The sequence below is a fragment of the Tursiops truncatus genome, chromosome X, assembly GCF_011762595.2.
Source record: "Tursiops truncatus isolate mTurTru1 chromosome X, mTurTru1.mat.Y, whole genome shotgun sequence".
Lineage (NCBI taxonomy): Eukaryota > Metazoa > Chordata > Mammalia > Artiodactyla > Delphinidae > Tursiops > Tursiops truncatus.
The window spans coordinates 80,945,417-80,963,754 of record NC_047055.1 but is presented as its reverse complement, the minus strand read 5'-3'; the positions used below and the strand labels follow the sequence as shown (position 1 = coordinate 80,963,754).

At 37.1% G+C, this 18,338-nt stretch overlaps 1 protein-coding gene across 1 annotated transcript in view; it reads left to right on the top strand.

The window, feature by feature from the left end:
- KLF8 (KLF transcription factor 8) overlaps positions 1–18,338 on the top strand; it is a 71,183-nt gene that overhangs the window by 18,424 nt on the left and 34,421 nt on the right. The window contains exon 3 of the mRNA XM_073798812.1: positions 16,859–17,423. Within this exon, the coding sequence (XP_073654913.1) occupies positions 16,859–17,423 (565 nt within the window). The remainder of the gene's footprint in view (positions 1–16,858; positions 17,424–18,338) is intronic.

Genomic DNA, 18,338 nt, shown 5'->3' with positions numbered 1-18,338 from the left:
GTGTTGAGTATCTGGTAATTGTCATAGAGCTGAAGCTCATTTTTCTTTCTAACAACATGTTGGGAGCTGAGAAGGGGTGAATGAAGGGAGGTTTCCAGGAGGTACCTGGATGCCTGGGTTTCTGGTTAAAATAGGGAGTAAATCTGGCGTAAAAGAAGCATAGCCTTTGGGATCAAGGCTATAGGGACAAGATTAGACACTTCATAGACAACAGCAGTCATTTATCTAGCACTAGTTCATATTTGGGGCACTCTGAAGACTAAATGCAATGTCTTATTTAATCCTCACAATAACTGTTGGATAGTGTGTTAGGGATCTCCAGATAAACAGAACCACCAGAATGTGTATTTCTCAATTTCTCTCTATCTATAGAAATACATAAAATATGTATCTATCTATATCTATCTACTGTATCTATATCTATCTGTCTATATATATAATTAATATATATATTATATAAATATATATCTTTACATATAAAATAAAAATATATCTATATCTATAGATCTATCCAAATATATCTATCTACCTATCTATAAAGAATGTTTAAATATTTATTTTATTGAAGTATAGTTGATTTACAATGCTGTATTAATTTCTACTGTACAGCGAAGTGATTCAGTTATACATACATATATATATATATATATATATATATATATATATATATATATATATACACATTCTTTTTCATATTCTTTTCCATTATGGTTTATCACAGGATACTGAATATAGTTCCCTGTGCTATACAGTCTTTGTTGTTTATTCCTTCTATATATAAAAGTTTCCATCTGCTAATCCCAAACTCCCAATCCATCCCTCCCCCACCCTCTCCCCCTTAGCAACCACAAGTCTGTTCTCTATGTCCCAGATATATGCCCAGGAGTGGGATTGCAGGATCATATGGCAACTCTATTTTTAGTTTTTTTGAGGAACCTCCATACTGTTTTCCATAGTGACTGCATCAGTTTACACTCCCACCAACAATGTAGGAGGGTTCCCTTTTCTCTACACCCCAGAGAGAGAAAGATTTTAAGAAATTGGGCTCACATGATTATGGAATCCTAGTGTATCCAAAATCTGATGGGGTAGGCTGCCGAGCTGGAGAGCCATAGAAGTTTTACAGTTCTAGTCCAAAGGCAGACTGTTGGAAGAATTTGTTCTTCCTTGGAGATCAGTCTTTGTTTATTGAAGCCTTCAAGTGATTGGATGAGGCCAACCCACATTATGGAGGGTAATCTGCTTTATTCAAAATTCAATGATTTAAACGTTAATCTCACCCAAAAAAACTTCTTCACAGAAACATTCAGAATAATGTTTGACCAAATATCTGGGCACCTGGCCCAGCCAAGTTGACACATAAAATTAACCATCACAGATACGTATTCTTAATGTTCCCATTTTACAGATAAGAAAGTTGTGACCTTGGGCATTCCCGAACAAGGATTCAAAACAGATTACCTGGTTTTTACAGCTAAGCACTCTGTGTTAGATGTTGAAGTCCCATCTTGCTCAGGGTTGAGTTCTAATGTTATTGCATAAGTGAAAACCAAACACAGTCAAAATTATCCTTGAAAATCCCTTAAATTGCCTGTAAAATTGAGCATACAGTTTTGTGTATCCAGTACTGATCTGTTTCTTTACTTAAGTCACCAGATAAAGTATCTGGCTGACATTTAGGGGTCATATTTTAGAAAAAAAATGTTTTTAATCATTAAATGCTTTGCCTTTGGTGTACAATTGAATTTGTTTGTTACATGTGCATATGGATGAGATGCCCTTATACTGTTTTAATGACATTAAATCCAATGCAATGTCTTATTTACCTTACTTGTAGCTGTTGCCATTTAGGAACTATTAGCACGTCAAAAGTTGCTAATTATTGCAAAACTTCTGCTGGTTGCTGGTGCTTTGTTGTAGTAAATACTAAGAGGAAGCTGAGTATAAGTGTTAGATAAAAATCGATTAAACTTGTAATAAAAATATTCAGTGAAATGTTGTCAAGCATGCATAGCTATCTCATTTTGAAATCTCAGTACACCTAAATACAATTCGAAAAATGTTTTTCCATGTGTTAAGTAGAGTAAGGTTCCAAAATTTGAGGTCACTTTGAAATTAGTGCAATGTATAGAAAATTCTGGATAGTAGATAATCTAAGCATTTTTTGTTTTGTTTGTTTCTTGCCATTTCCAAGATATCTTGTTTTTAGTAAAGCTAGGGTACTTGTGGTACATGACCAGAAAACACTAACCATGTCCCAGGCCCAGAGCTTGTGTTCTATAACAGTACAATGCTGGCAACATCTTAGTGGGCAGAAGCCTCCTAGTTTGGTTCATTACATGATTTGTTTATGTCATGAGGTAGGATTGGTGGATGGATGTCTAGCTCAGTACACACATCCTGCTCTCACTTCTTTGAATTCCTACATCACCATACCATGTAATGAATGAGTACTTGTTTGTCACCTGCCCTTTGTTTATGGTTTCTGATTATTTCCCAGAAGTAGCATTTCTTGGAAAAAATGTATGAGCATATTTAAGGTTCATATTGTATCATACATATCTTCCCCCCTCCAACTTAATATTGTTAACATTTTGGCACATATTTTCACATAGTTGAATATATTCTCTCTCTTTCTCTGCCTCTCTCTCTGTGATTCTCTCCCTCTCTCTCTCTCTTTCTCACTTATTACCTTTGAAAGTAACTTGCATCAAGAAACTTCAAGCCTAAATAATTCATCATGCATCACTTACAAATAATGACATTCTCCTACATAATTACATCAATACTAATATACCCAGGAAAATTAACAATGTTTCTATAATATTACATAAATGGGTCATTCATTTCTCAATGGTTGTCAGTGACACATTTTCCCATACCATTCTTTCTTTCTGGAATGTGTTTCATTCAGCCTGTTTAATTTACCAAATCCCACACTTTCTGTAGGACCCAAATTCTAATTTCATCTCTTCCATAAAAAACTTTCATTGATAACCCCAACTCTCACTAATCTCTAGTGCCCTGAACTCCTGGAATGCTAAATTATCTGTATCAGTCACTCATGTGGCTCTGCTTATTACTTGTTTTCTAATTGTCAAGAGCTTCATGTAAATATCTCATCTACACAGTGATATTCTTTGTCTCCCAAACTTCAGTTACTTGTGTACCACTTTCACAATTTCTGCCATATCCTTATCATCAATATTATTTACTTACTTAAAAAATTAGATCAGTAAAAATAAATACATACCTATATTAGTTTTGTCCTAAGCAGTCTGGAGAATTTTGGGTTTGATGTGGGGTATTAGTTTCCTAGGGCTACCACAACAAATTACTGCAAATTGGGTGGCTAAAAACAACAGAAATTTACAGTTCTAGAGGCCAGAGGTTCAAAATCAAGGTGTTTTGAGTGCCTCAAACCATCCCAAGGCTCTAGGGAAGAATCCGTTCCTTGCCTTTTACACCTTCTGGTGGATGCAGATGTTCTTTGACTTGTGGCCTCAGCACTCCAATGTCTGCATGCTTCTTCATATTGATTTCTTATCTGAGTTTCTATGTGTGTCTCCTCTGTGTGTCTTTTTTTTTTTTTTTACATCTTTATTGGAGTACAATTGCTTTACAATGGTGTGTTAGTTTCTGCTTTATAACAAAGTGAATCAGTTATACATATACATATGTTCCCATATCTCTTCCCTCTTGCATCTTGCTCCCTCCCACCCTCCCTATCCCACCCCTCTAGGTGGTCACAAAGCACTGAGCTGATCTCCCTGTGCTATGCGGCTGCTTCCCACTAGCTATCTATTTTACGTTTGGTAGTGTATATATGTCCATGCCACTCTCTCACTTTGTCACAGCTTACCCTTCCCCCTCCCCATATCCTCAAGTCCATTCTCTAGTAGGTCTGTGTCTTTATTCCTGTCTTACCCCTAGGTTCTTCATGACAATTTTTTTCCTTAAATTCCACATATATGTTTTAACATATGGTATTCGTCTTTCACTTTCTGACTTACTTCACTCTGTATGACAGACTCTAGGTCCATCCACCTCATTACAAATAGCTCAATTTCGTTTCTTTTTATGGCTGAGTAATATTCCATTGTATATATGTGCCACATCTTCTTTATCCATTCATCTGATGATGGACACTTAGGTTGTTTCCATCTCCTGGCTATTGTAAATAGAGCTGCAATGAACATTTTGGTACATGACTCTTTTTGAATTACGGTTTTCTCAGGGTATATGCCCAGTAGTGGGATTGCTGGGTCATATGGTAGTTCTATTTGTAGTTGTGTGTCTTTTATAAGGATATTTGTTATTGAATTTAGAGCCTGCCCAAATAATCCAGGAGAATCCCCTAATCTGGGGATTAGGACATGAACATATCTTTTGGGGGAACACCATTCAGCCCACTACAATTTGTTATGTATATACTTTTTCTAATATGTAATAAATAAATATATAACTATTTAAATAAAATAATTTATCTATGCACCAACCAAAAACAATCTTAGATGCTCTGAGGAAGAAAAAATGTTTCATCTTATTATCAAATACCTAATACACATATGCATACATGCATACATATGTATATACCTACATATATGCATTTCTGACCTCATTTTGCCTGGATGTAGCTGCTACTATGCTTGATACTTTTTCCCAGTCCCTTAGGATTGCCTACTTCATTAGTTTGTACAAATTGATTAATTCTTTTGTCTTATAGTGCTTCATTTCCTGATGCTATTGTGATGGTGGGAAGTAAAATTTGAATTCCCTCTAGGTTTAGATGAGGTCTAACTTTCTAATAATATCCAACTCCATCCACCTCTCCTTTCTCTAATACCCAAACACATGATGTCCTTATTGGAGAAGGACTGGAGATTCAGAGGGTTAAAGTGACTTTTTATTTAAACAATGAATGTGCACATATATGTGTATATGTGCATACATGTGTACCTGGGCATGAAAATGATTAGTCTAAACCCAGAGCAAAGCTAGAAGAGACCTGTATACAAGAGCAGCTTTCCTCTTTCTGTTTGGGACGAGCCTGAGCTTTATCTTTTTTTTTTTTTTTTTTGGCTGCGTTGGGTCTTCGTTGCTGTGTGCAGGCTTTTCTCGGCGAGTGGGGGCTACTCTTCGTTGCGGAGCATGGGCTTCTCATTGCGGTGGCTTCTCTTGTTGTGAAGCATGGGCACTAGGCGCATGGGCTTCAGTAGTTGTGGCACGTGGGCTCAGTAGTTGTGTCTTGCGGGCTCTAGAGCACAAGCTTAGTAGTTGTGGCACACGGGCTTAGTTGCTCCGTGGCATGTGGAATCTTCCTGGACCAGGGCTCAAACCTGTGTCCCCTACCTTGGCAGGCGGATTCTTAACCACTGTGCCACCAGGGAAGCCCTCTGAGCTTTATCTTATTACCATCACAATACTCCTTCCTCTCCTTTCCACCTGCTGTGCTGTCTGGAGTATTTTATTCTTTCATTTTCTTTCTAGCCTTGCCTTCCCACTTTCAAGCTCTAAATCAGAGCTGTTTTAAGCAATGGATTTCCCTGACCCTCCACCTCCCAAGGCCTTTCTACCTATCTTCATCAAATGCTCAAGAGCTTAGGTAATTGTGAAATTAACCACCTTTTCTCTGGGTTTCTTTCTAGAATTGAAGGCAGTAGGTGCCTTTATCCAACCTCTGTGGTGATATATCAATAAATAACTCTTTTTTGTCAACTCAAATTGCCTTAAAGTCTGATTAGAATTCTGGACAATTGAGAGGAAGGACTGTGGAAATTAAAACTTCTCTGCAAATTACCCCCAAGTTTCTGTATTTTTCCCATACCTAAGCTCCTTCATATACTCAGAAATCTTTGAAAGCTGCAGCCTGAAGTTTTAAAATATCTAATGGGTAAAGTATTCTCTTTCTTTGAAGAGGGAGAGAGAGTTCTGTACTGACTGACGACAGAACACTTGAAACCTGAAGTCATCACACAATACTGAAAATTAAAAGAGTTGATTTAAAGAGAAAAATCTGATGACACAGCTTTAGATCAATCCTCAGATGAGCTTTCAAAGCTGTGGTAATTGTATTCAATGAAAAGTGGAATGGGGAGCCATCTTGAGCCATCTTAGTGAGAATTCTTAAAAATCTCTGAAAGTCTAGGGCTGAAAACATACTCACTTCTTATGTTATACCTTTTTCAGAACCTTCAAGTATAGTATGCTATGTAAAAGGAGAAGGTAAATCAGATAGTCTATGTTTTTCTTTAACCGTAAGGATAGCTATATTCAAAATATGAAAGAATTCAGACAGTATATTGAAATTCTTATTAAAATTACTTTGACCGTATTAAAAGAGAAATCTCAGTGCACACAAAAATCATTCACTATAGTAATATAGATATGGAATGCTTATCCTATTATGTTTTCATGTCACAAAGCAAGAAATGGTAAGGTAAACCTTGAGAGCCGCTTTCAAGCACAGTCTGTTCTCTTGAGGGAGCATACATGCCGAATACAGTATTCACAAGCTGGAGAATCCTTGCTACAGGCTGGATTCACTTAGGCATAACAGGTACACTTGAAAGTGATATGGACAGAAAGAAATATGTGATGATATGCTTTGAGGAAGTTACCATTAAAACAATACAACCCAAACAACTGGTCTTCCAACATTTCTTTTAAAGTCATGTGGACCTAGAGTCTGTCATACAGAGTGAAGTAAGTCAGAAAGAGAAAAACAAATACTGTATGCTAACACATATATATGGAATCTAAGAAAAAAAAAGGTCATGAAGAACCTAGGGGTAAGACAGGAATAAAGACACAGACCTACTAGAGAATGGACTTGAGGATATGGGGAGGGGGAAGGGTAAGCTGTGACAAAGTGAGAGAGTGGCATGGACATATATACACTACCAAACGTAAAATAGATAGCTAGTGGGAAGCAGCCGCATAGCACAGGGAGATCAGCTCAGTGCTTTGTGACCACCTAGAGGGGTGGGATAGGGCAGGTGGGAGGGAGCAAGACGCAAGAGGGAAGAGATATGGGAACATATATATACGAATAACTGATTCACTTTGTTATAAAGCAGAAACTAACATACCATTGTAAAGCAATTGTACTCCAATAAAGATGTTTAAAAAAATATAAAGTCCTGTGATGATGGCAGAAGAAGAGTAATGACTGAAGCCCTATTGTGGACAGGGTTTTTGTTAGACCACAGGGCAGACTTGGTCTACAGAAGGACAACTCATGATGGTTTGCTGAAGCAAGACCCTGCAACATCTTATCTCGTCAAGGCAATAAGAATAGCCTATATGTTCTTCAAGTTCTATACATTCATCAGTCAGTTTCCATTTTGGATTTTCCTGAATAATATGTTTGTCAATATAATGAATAACTGTGGACTGAGTACTAGCTAATCACAAGGCCTTGAACCCATGACATTATTCCGGGCAGCACTCAAGGTCTAGGAGATGGCCTCTATTTAGCAAAAGATAGTGAGGTTGCCAAAGTAATCTCCATTTTATATTTAACATTCAGAACTTCAGCTTCCTTAGGTTTCTGGGACTAAAGCCGAGAGTCCAGAAAGTCCCTGAAAATTTAACTAGATCTTTCCTTAATGTATACTGGCAGACTGTTTATTTCTATATCTGCACCCACAGTCTATATACTTCTAGAAAAACAATATTATACCTAACCTCTTCTTTTGTTTTTGTTTTTTGTTTTGTTTTGTTTTTTTGGCCATGCCCCACTGCTTGCTGGATCTTAGTTCCCTGACCAGGGATTGAAGCCAGGCCACAGCAGTGAAAGCCCCAAGTCCTAAACACTGGACCACCAGGGAATTCCCAACCGAACCTCTTCTTATGCTTTCTGTTGTAACTCTATTTCTCAGTGTTATCAGGATAATCTCTGTTATCCCAGATATTCCTGGGAGTCTGCCTCTTTAATCTGGGAAGGGAGCTAGTTAGGTGAAGGGACAAGTAGGAAATATGGGAAAAATAGGAGCTTAAGTTTATATGAGGGATTCAGAGGAGAAGGAATTTTTAAGCTCAGTACAGCCATTCTTGACAACTTCTCCACATCCTCCCCCTCCCCACCAACAGAAGTCTACTGCTCACCTTACCTGGATGGAGTGAATCCACCCATGAAGGATGGATTACATTAGAAGTATGTCAAACAGTGGGACAAATCACAGAAGACATGTCTTAGAGGGGCAGATTGAAGCAATATGTGGACCACAAACAAGGCGTGAGTTGGGATGAGGTCTTGTAAATCGAGAAACCAAAAATATCATAGCATAGCAGAGGGAGAAAGCAGATGACTGTCTTGCTAAATTCTGTGAGTAAAACGTGGATACTTCTTGGTGCGTTTATTCATGCTCAGCATGCTCTAAGGGTATTTTAAAGAAAGTCAGAACAAGAGAACACTGCCTATTCTTGCCCGTCATCATTCTCTGAGTTTAGGCCCATATTATCTTTCATCTAAAATTTTTAAATCATAACCATAATACCACTCGATAATGATATTGTGGATAATGATATTATGGATTAAGTACTTTAAAAATTACCAATAATTCTTTAATATCATCAAATATGCAGTTAATATTCAAATTTATCCAATTGTCTCATAAATGTCTTACCAAGATTTTTCCTTATGCTTCCATTTTGACCTCTTTAAATCCTGTCTTATTCCTTCTTTAATCTATCCTTCATTAAGGAGCTAGTTAAATATCACAGAAATAGCTCTGCCCATGTCACTCCCCTCCTCAAAACAATTATCTTTTATCTCACCCAGCCTTTCCTTGAAATTCACTTTCCCTCATATTCCAAAAATAAAGCATAGTCATATTTTGTGTAAGGGCTGCATTCCTGAAAATGTCTCATAATTCAGAACTCCTACAGCTCAGTATGATCCTGATAGAGAATGGAGTCTTGCTTGTTTACTGGCTAAGTAGCACTACTATCTCCAAAGCCATCTTCAAGGTCCAGATATTGCTTGGCAAGGGCAGTAAACAGTCCACAATATCCTTGACCTTTTTTTTATTAATTGAAGTATAGTTGACTTACAATATTATATTAGTTTCAGGTGTACAGCATAGTGATTCAGCATTTTTACATATTATACTCCATTAGAAGTTATTACAAAATAATAGCTATAATTCCCTGTGCTATACAATATATCCTTGTTGCTTATCTATTTTATACATAGTAGTTTTTATCTCTTAATCCCCTACCCCTAATTTGTCTACTCCCCTTTGGTAGCCACTAGTTTTTTTTCTATATCTGTAAATCTGTTTCTGTTTTGCATATACATTTGATAGTATTATTATTTTTTTTTTTTGGCTGTGTCATGCAGCATGCAAGATCTTATTTCCCCGACCAGTGATTGAACCTGCAGTGAAAGTGCTGGGTACTAACCACCGGACAACCAGGGAATTCCATGTATTATATATTAGATTCCTTATATAAGTGATATCATACAGTATCTTTCTGTCTGACTTATTTCACTAAGCATAATATTCTCCAGGACCATCCAAGTTGTTGCAAAAGGCAGAATTTCATTTTTTATGGCTGAGTAATATTCCATTGTGTGTATATGTGTGTGTATGTATGTGTATATATATATATATATGTATATGTATACCACATCTTCTTTATCTATTCGTCTATTGATGCACATGGGTTGCTTCCATATTTGACTGTTATGAATAGTGCTGCTGTGAACATTGGGGTGCATGTATCTTTTTGAATTAGTGTTTTTTTGGTTGTTGTTGTTTTTCCTGATGCATATCCAGGAGTGGAATTGCTGGAGCATATGATAGTTGTATTTTTAACTTTTTGAGGAATCTCCATACTGTTTTCCATAGTGGCTACACCAGTTGATATTCCCAACAGTGCAGAAGGGTTCCTTTTACTCCACATCCTCTCCAACATTTGTTATTTGTAGACTTTTTGATGATAGCCATTCTGACAGGTGTGAGGTGATATCTCTTTGTTGTTTTGATCTGCATTTCTCTGAAAATTAACAATGTTGAACATCTTTTCATATGCTTGTTGGCCATCTGTATGTCTTCTTTGGACAATGTCTATTCGTCTTCTACCCAATTTTTTTTAATTTTTAAATTTTATTTTATTTATTTTTTTACACAGCAGGTTCTTATTAGTTATCCATTTCATACACATCAGTGAATACATGTCAATCCCAATCTCCCAATTCATCACAGCACCACCACCCCACCCGCCGATTTCCCCCCTTGGTGTCCATACATTTGTCCTCTACATCTGTGTCTCAATTTCTGCCCTGCAACACGGTTCATCTGTACCATTTTTTCTAGGTTCCACATATATGTGTTAATATACAATATCTGTTTTGCTCTTTCTGACTTACTTCACTCTGTATGACAGTCTCTAGATTCATCCATGTCTCTAAAAATGACCCAATTTCTTTCCTTTATATGGCTGAGTAATATTCCATTGTATATATGTACCACAACTTCTTTATCCATTCATCTGTCGATGGGCATTTAGGTTGCTTCCATGACCTGCCTATTGTAAATAGTGCTGCAATGAACATTGGGGTTCATGTGTGTTTTTGAATTATGGTTTTCTCAGGGTATATGTCCAGTACTGGGATTGCTGGGTGATATGGTAATTCTATTTTTAGTTTTTTAAGGAACCTCCATACTGTTCTCCATAGTGGCTGTATCAATTTACATTCCTACCAACAGTGCAAGAGGGTTCCCTTTTCTCCACACCCTCTCCAGCATTTGTTGTTTGTAGATTTTCTCATGATGCCCATTCTAACTGGTATGAGGTGATACCTCATTGTAGTTTTGATTTGCATTTCTCTAATAATTAGTGATGTTGAGCAGCTTGTCATGTGCTTCTTGGCCATCTGTATGTCTTCTTTGGAGAAATGTCTATTTAGGTATTCTGCCCATTTTTGGATTGGGTTCTCTGTTTTTCTTAATATTGAGCTGCATGAGCTGTTCATATATTTTGGAGGTTAATCCTTTTTCTGTTGATTCATTGGTAAATATTTTCTCCCATTCTGAGGGTTGTCTTTTCATCTTGTTTGTAGTTTCCTTTGCTTTGCAACAGATTTTAAGTTTCATTAGGTCCCATCTGTTTATGTTTGGTTTTATTTCCATTACTCTAGGACATAGATCAAAAAAGATCTTGCTGTGATTTATGTCAAAGACTTTTTTTCCTGTGTTTTTCTCTAAGAGTTTTATAGTGTCCGGTCTTACATTTAGGTCTGTAATCCATTTTGAGTTAATTTTTGTGTATGGTGTTAGGGAGTGTTCTAATTTCATTCTTTTACATGTAGCTGTACAGTTTTCCTAGCATCACTTATTGAAGAGACTGTCTTTTCTCCATTGTGTATCTTTAACTCCTTTGTCATAGATTAGTTGACTATAGGTGCATGGGTTTATCTCTGGGCTTTCTATCCTGTTCCATTGATCTATGTTTCTGGTTTTTTGCCAGTACCATATTGTCTTGATTACTGTAGCTTTGTAGTATAGTCCGAAGTCAGGGAGTCTGATTCCTCCAGCTCCGTTTTTTTTCCCTCAAGACTTCTTTGGCTATTTGGGGTCTATTGTGTCTCCATAAATATTTTAAGTTTTTTTTGTTCTAATTCTGTAAAAAATGCCATTGGTAATTTGATAGGGATTGCATGGAATCTATAGATTGCTGTGGGTAGTATAATCATTTTCACAATATTGATTCTTCCAATCCAAGAACATTGTATATCACTCCATCTCTTTGTATCATCTTTAATTTCTTTCATCAGTGTCATAATTTTCTGCATGCAGGTCTTTTTTCTTCCTAGGTAGGTTTATTCTTAGGTATTTTATTCTTTTTGTTGCAATGGTAAATGGGAGTGTTTCCTTAATTTCTCTTTCAGATTTTTCACCATTAATGTATAGCAATGCAAGAGACTTCTGTTCATTAATTTTGTATCCTGAAACTTTACCAAATTCATCGATTACTTCTATTAGTTTTCTGGTGGCATCTTTAGGATTCTGTATGTATAGTATGTCATCTGCAAAGAGTGACAGTTTTACTTCTTCTTTTCCAATTTGTATTTCTTTTTCTTCTCTGATTGCCATGGCTAGGACTTCCAAAACTATGTTGAATAATAGTGGTGAGAGTGGACATCCTTGTCTTATTCCTGAGCTTAGGGGAAATGCTTTCAGGTTTTCACCATTGAGAATGAACTTTGCTGTGGGTTTGTTGTATATGGCCTTTATTTGTAGAGGTAATTTCCCTCTATGCCCACTTTCTGGAGAGTTTTTACCATAAATGGGTGTTGAATTTTGTCAAAAGCTTTTTCTGCATCTATTGAGATAATCATATGGTTTTTCTTCTTCAGTTTGTTAATATGGTGTATCACATTGATTGATTTGTGTATATTGAAGAATCCTTGCATACCAGGGATAAATCTCACTTGATCATGGTGTATCATCCTTTTAATGTGCTGTTGGATTCTGTTTACTAGTATTTTGTTGAGGATATTTGCATGTACATTCATCAGTGATATTGGTCTGTAATTTTCTTTTTTTGTTGTATCTTTGTCTGGTTTTGGTATCAGGGTGATGGTGGCTTCATAGAATCAGTTTGGGAGTTTTCCTTCCTCTGCAATTTTTTGGATGAGTTTGAGAAGGAAGGGTGTTAGGCCTCCTCTAAGTGTTTGTTAGAATTCACCTGTGAAGCCATCTGGTCCTGGAGTTTTATATTTTGGAAGATTTTTAATCACAGGTTCAATTTCATTACTTGTCATTGGTCTATTCATATTTTCTATTTCTTCCTGGTTCAGTCTTGGAAGGTTATACCTTTCTAAGAATTTGTCCATTTCTTCCTGGTTGTCCATTTTATTAGCATAGATTTACTTGTAGTAGTCTCTTAGGATGCTTTGTATCTCTGTGGTGTCTGTTGTAACTTCTCCTATTTTCATTTCTAATTTTATTGATTTAAAGCCTCTTCCTCTTTTTCTTGATGAGTCTGACTAATGGTTTATCAATTGGTTTATCTTCTCAAAGAACCAGCTTTTAGTTTTATTGATCTTTGATATTGTTTTCTTTGTTTCTATTTCATTTATTTCTCTCTGATCCTTATGATTTCTTTCCTTCTGCTAACTTTGGGTTTTGTTTGTTCTTCTTTCTCTAGTTCCTTTAGGTTTAAGTTTAGGTTGTTTATTTGAGATTTTTCTTGTTTCTTGAGGTAGGCTTGTATTGCTATAATCTTCCCTCTTAGAACTGTTTTTTCTGCATCCCATAGGTTTTGGATCATCGTGCTTGTGTTGCCAGTTGTCTCTAGGTATTTTTTGATTTCCTCTTTGATTTATTCAGTGATCTCTTGGTTATTTAGTAACATATTGTTTAGACTCCATGTGTTTGTGTTTTTTATGGTTTTTTCCCCTGTAACTGATTTCTAATCTCATAGCGTTGTGGTTAGAACAGATGCTTGATATGATTTCAATTTTCTTAAATTTACTGTGGTTTCATTTGTAACCCAAGATGTGATATATCCTGGAGAATGTTCTGTGTGCACTTGAGAAGAAAATGTAATCTGCTGTTTTTGGATGGAATGTCCTATTAATATCAACTAAATCTAGTGGGTCTATGTGTCATTTAAATCTCATGTTTCCTTATTAATTTTCTGTTTGGGTGATCTGTCCATTGGTGTTAGTTAGGTGTTAAAGTCACCCATTATTATTGTGTTATTGTTGATTTCCTCTTTTATAGCTGTTAGCAGTTGCCTTACGTATTGATGTGCTCCTATATTGGGTGCATATATATTTATATTTGTTATATTTTCTTGGATTGCTCCCTTGATGATTATGTAGTGTCCTTCTTTTTCTCTTGTAACATTCTTTACTTTAAAGTCTATTTTGTCTGATATGAGAATTGCTTCCAGGTTTCTGTTGATATTTACATGGAATATCTTTTTCCATTCCCTCACTTTCAGTCTGTATGTGTCGCTCGGTCTGAAGTGGGTCTCTGGTAGACAGTATATATATGGGTCTTGCTTTTGTAACCATTCAATGAGCCTGTGTCTTTTGGTTGGAGCATTTAATCCATTCACGTTTAAGGTAATTATTGATATGTATGTTCCTATTACCATTTTCTTAATTGTTTTGGGTTTGTTTTTATAGATCCTTTTCTTCTCTTGTCTTTCCCACTTAGAGAAGTTCCTTTAACATTTGCTGTAGAGATAGTTTGGTGGTGCTGAATTCTCTTAGTTTTTGCTTGTCTGTAAAGCTTTTGATTTCTCCATCAAATCTGAATGAGGTCCTTGTCAGGTAGAGTAATCTTGGTTGTACTTTCTTCCCTTTCATCACTTTAAATATGTCATGCCATTCCCTCTGGCTTGGAGAGTTTCCTCTGAGAAATCAGCTGCTAACCTTATGGGAATTCCCTTGTATGTTAACCTTATGGGAGTTCCCTTGTATGTTATTTGTCATTTTTCCCTTTCTGCTTTCAATAATTTTTCTTTGTCTTTAATTTTTGCCAATTTGATTACTATGTGTCTCAGCTTGTTTCTCCTTGGGTTTATCCTGTATGGGACTCTGTGCACTTCCTGGACTTGTGTGCCTATTTCCTTCCCACATTAGGGAACTTTTCGACTATAATCTCTTCAAATATTTTCTCAGTTCCTTCTCTGTCTCTTCTCCTTCTGGGATCCTTATAATGCAAATGTTGTTGCATTTTATATTGTCCCAGAGGTCTCTTAGGCTGTCTTCATTTATTTTCATTCTTTTTTCTTTATTCTGTTCCTCAGCAGTGAATTCTACCATTCTCTCTTCCACATCAATTATCCGTTCTTCTGCCTCAGTTATCCTGCTATTGATTCCTTCTAGTGTATTTTTCATTTCAGTTATTGCATTTTTCATCTCTGTTTGTTCTTTAATTCTTCTAGTTCTTTGTTAAACATTTCTTGCATCTTGTCTATCTTTGCCTCCATTCTTTTTCCACAGTCCTGGATCATCTTCTCTATCATTATTCTGAATTCTTTTTCTGGAAGGTTGCCTATCTTTACTTCATTGAGTTGTTTTTCTGGGGTTTTATATTGTTTCTTCATCTGGTACATAGTCCTCTGCCTTTTCATTTTGTCTATCTTTCTGTGAATGTGGGTTTTGTTCCACGGGCTGTAGGACTGTAGTTCTTTTTGCTTCCACTGTCTGCTCTCTGGTGGGTGAGGCTATCTAAGAGGCTTGTGCAAATTTCCTGATGGAAGGGACTGGTGGTGGGTAGAGCTGGCTGTTGCTCTGGTAGGCAGAGCTCAGTAAAACGTTATTGTACTTGTCTGATGATGGGTGGGGCTAGATTCCCTCCCTGTTGGTTGTTTGGCCTGAGGCAACCAAACACTGGAGCCTACCCGGACTCTTTGTTGGGGCTAATGGCAGACCCTGTGAGGGCTCACACCAAGGAGTATTTCCCAGAACTTCTGCTGCCAGTGTCCTTGTCCTCACGGTGAGACACAGCCACCCCCTGCCTCTAGCACTAGCAGGCAGGTCTGGTTCTCTCTCCCATGGCATCACTGCTCCCTTTTTTGGGTCACAATGCACACACCACCCTGTGTGTGCCCTCCAAGAGTGGAGTCTCTCTTTCCCCCAGTCCTGTCAAAGTTCTGCAATCAAATCCCACTAGCCTTCAAAGTCTGATTCTCTAGGAAGTCCTCCTCCTCTTGCCAGACCCCCAGGTTGGGAAGCCTGACATGGGCTCAGAACCTCCATTCCAGTGGGTGGACTTCTGTGGTATAAATGTTCTCTGGTTTGTTAGTCACCCATCAAGCAACTATTGGATTTGATTTTATTGTGATTGTGCCCCTCCTACTGTCTCACTGGGACTTCTCCTTTGTCTTTGGATGTGGGATATCTTTTTTGGTGAGTTCCAATGTCTTCCTGTTGGCGATTGTTCCCGTCTACCCATTTTTTATTTGGGGATATCCTTGATCTTTGAATTCATTCAACTCAGAAAAATTGTTATTAGGTTGAGGTTTTATGTTATTTTATATATTACCTATAAAGTGATCATTTAATTAGTATTTATTTTTTGGCCACGCTGCATGTGGGATCTTAGTTCCCTGACCAGGAATCAAACCTGTGCCCCCTGCATTGGAAGCACAGAGTCTTAACCACTGGACCACCAGGGAAATCCCTTAATTGGTATTTTTAAATTTAAAAGTTGCACAGATATATTTTGCATTTAATAAAACTGACTGTACTGCATCATTACTACCTAAGCATATTGTCTATTGGTATGTCTCTGTAGATGGAAATTTTTTTTTACCCTTTCTCTTCTTACAGAACTTCTATTAATTCTCTAAGACTCATCTGAAATATCACTTCCTCCTTGAAACCTTCCCTGATCTTCTAGACAGAATGAATCATTCCTTTTTCTTTTTCTAAAATACCTTGCTTGCATATCTACTGCATCACTTATTATGGTATGACTTATAAGCTACTCATATTATTCTATCATTGTAGTTGGTATGTTAGTATGTACTTCGTGGCTATACCTTATTCATTTGTGCCCTCACTGGGCTTGACACAGTACTAATAGTGGATACTCAGGTGTGTTGATTCTAATTAATCTTGCAGAATTATTGTAAAGTTTAAATGAAATAATTTGTATTAATTGCCTTATACAGTGCCTGATGCTGGTACTCAATAAAGTTTCCCTCTTTTTTCCTCTTTACTCTTGTTTTACTTTTTCCTCTTGCCTAATTTTTCTCAACTCCCTGTATATTCTGTCCATGACAACAGAATAGAGATTTCTTTCTTTCATTGCTCACATCTCTCTTCTTCAGGGTACTAACACTCACTGTTTGCACCTCTCATTTGTTTATGTATTTATTTTAGGTCACTGGCCCTGTTAAAATTAGAGATTCCCTTAAGGCAGCAGACAGAGGTAATATGACATCTCCACCACTCCTGGATGCCAACCCCATGGAGAACCCAGCACTGTTAAATGACATCAAGATTGAGCCCCCAGAAGAACTTCTGGCTAATGATTTCAACCTGCCCCAGGTGGAACCAGTTGACCTCTCCTTTCACAAGCCAAAGTCTCCTCTTCAGCCTGCCAGTATGCTGCAAGCTCCAATACGTCCTCCCAAGCCACAGTCTGCTTCCCAGACACTTGTAGTATCCACTTCAACATCAGACACAGGCACTTCAGCAAACATCCCTACTGTTCTGACCCCAGGCTCTATCCTGGCCTCCTCTCAGGGCACTGGTGGTCAGCAGATCTTACATGTGATTCACAGCATCCCCTCAGTCAATCTGCCAAATAAGATGGGTAGCCTGAAGGCCATCCCAGTGATGGTGCAGTCACTGCCCATGGTGTATACTACTTTGCCTGCAGATGGGAGCCCTGCAGCCATTACAGTCCCACTCATTGGAGGAGATGGCAAAAATGCTGGATCAGGTGAGCATCAATCTGCCCCTTTGCTAGACTTTACCTTCCTTCATCTATTCCCTTTTTGAATATTGTATCTCCTATTTCTTTTCCAATTATTCTTGCATACAGCTTTAAGAGCAATTTTTCATAAATACTGTTTTTATCATGTCTCTTCAGCGCTTACAAATGTACAAAGAATATTTTTCATTTAGCCCATGTTTCTCAAACTGGGGTATACATATCTTTGAGTGAAATACTATGTATCTTTCTGGAACCTCTATATTATTTGACAGTAAGTAATTTAAAACATTTTATATTTTTAAAATATGATTTTATTAAAGAGAAAATATAATATTTGAATAATATTTTAAAACATGACCTTCAAAAATAGTTTTAAGCTACTAAAGCAACTACACTGGGACTTTCCAGGAGGATGTGTTTAGTCTTCTATGCCATTAAGAATGCTTTGTAGAAAAGTTGAGAATGTTTCTAGCCCTACATACATAGCCAGCCTTACCTCCCAGCCTCTCCCAGCACTGTACCTTTTCTCTTCCCTACAGGTAAAATAGTCTTCTTTGAAATTTTGCCATCTTTCCTGTGTTCCACCTCATTTAGCATCTATCACCTTCCACGTTATTTTTTACATGCTTGTATCACAAGTGTATGGGCATTCTTCCCAATTGAATTGTAAATTTCTCGAGGACAAGACTCCATCTTATTTTTCTTTGTACATCTCCAGAGAGGACAGTGGTAGATAATAGTTGTCTTGTAAAAAATGATGTGATGAACAAACTTGAAACTTTTTCCAGGAGAGAGTTCATATGCTGTAATCTTACCTTTTATTTATTTTTAAAATAAGTTCAGAATTCAGAAAGGTATGTTTATCTCCCTTTCACCACTATCCCCCAGCCACCCAGTTCCCCTCCTAGAGACATATCTAGT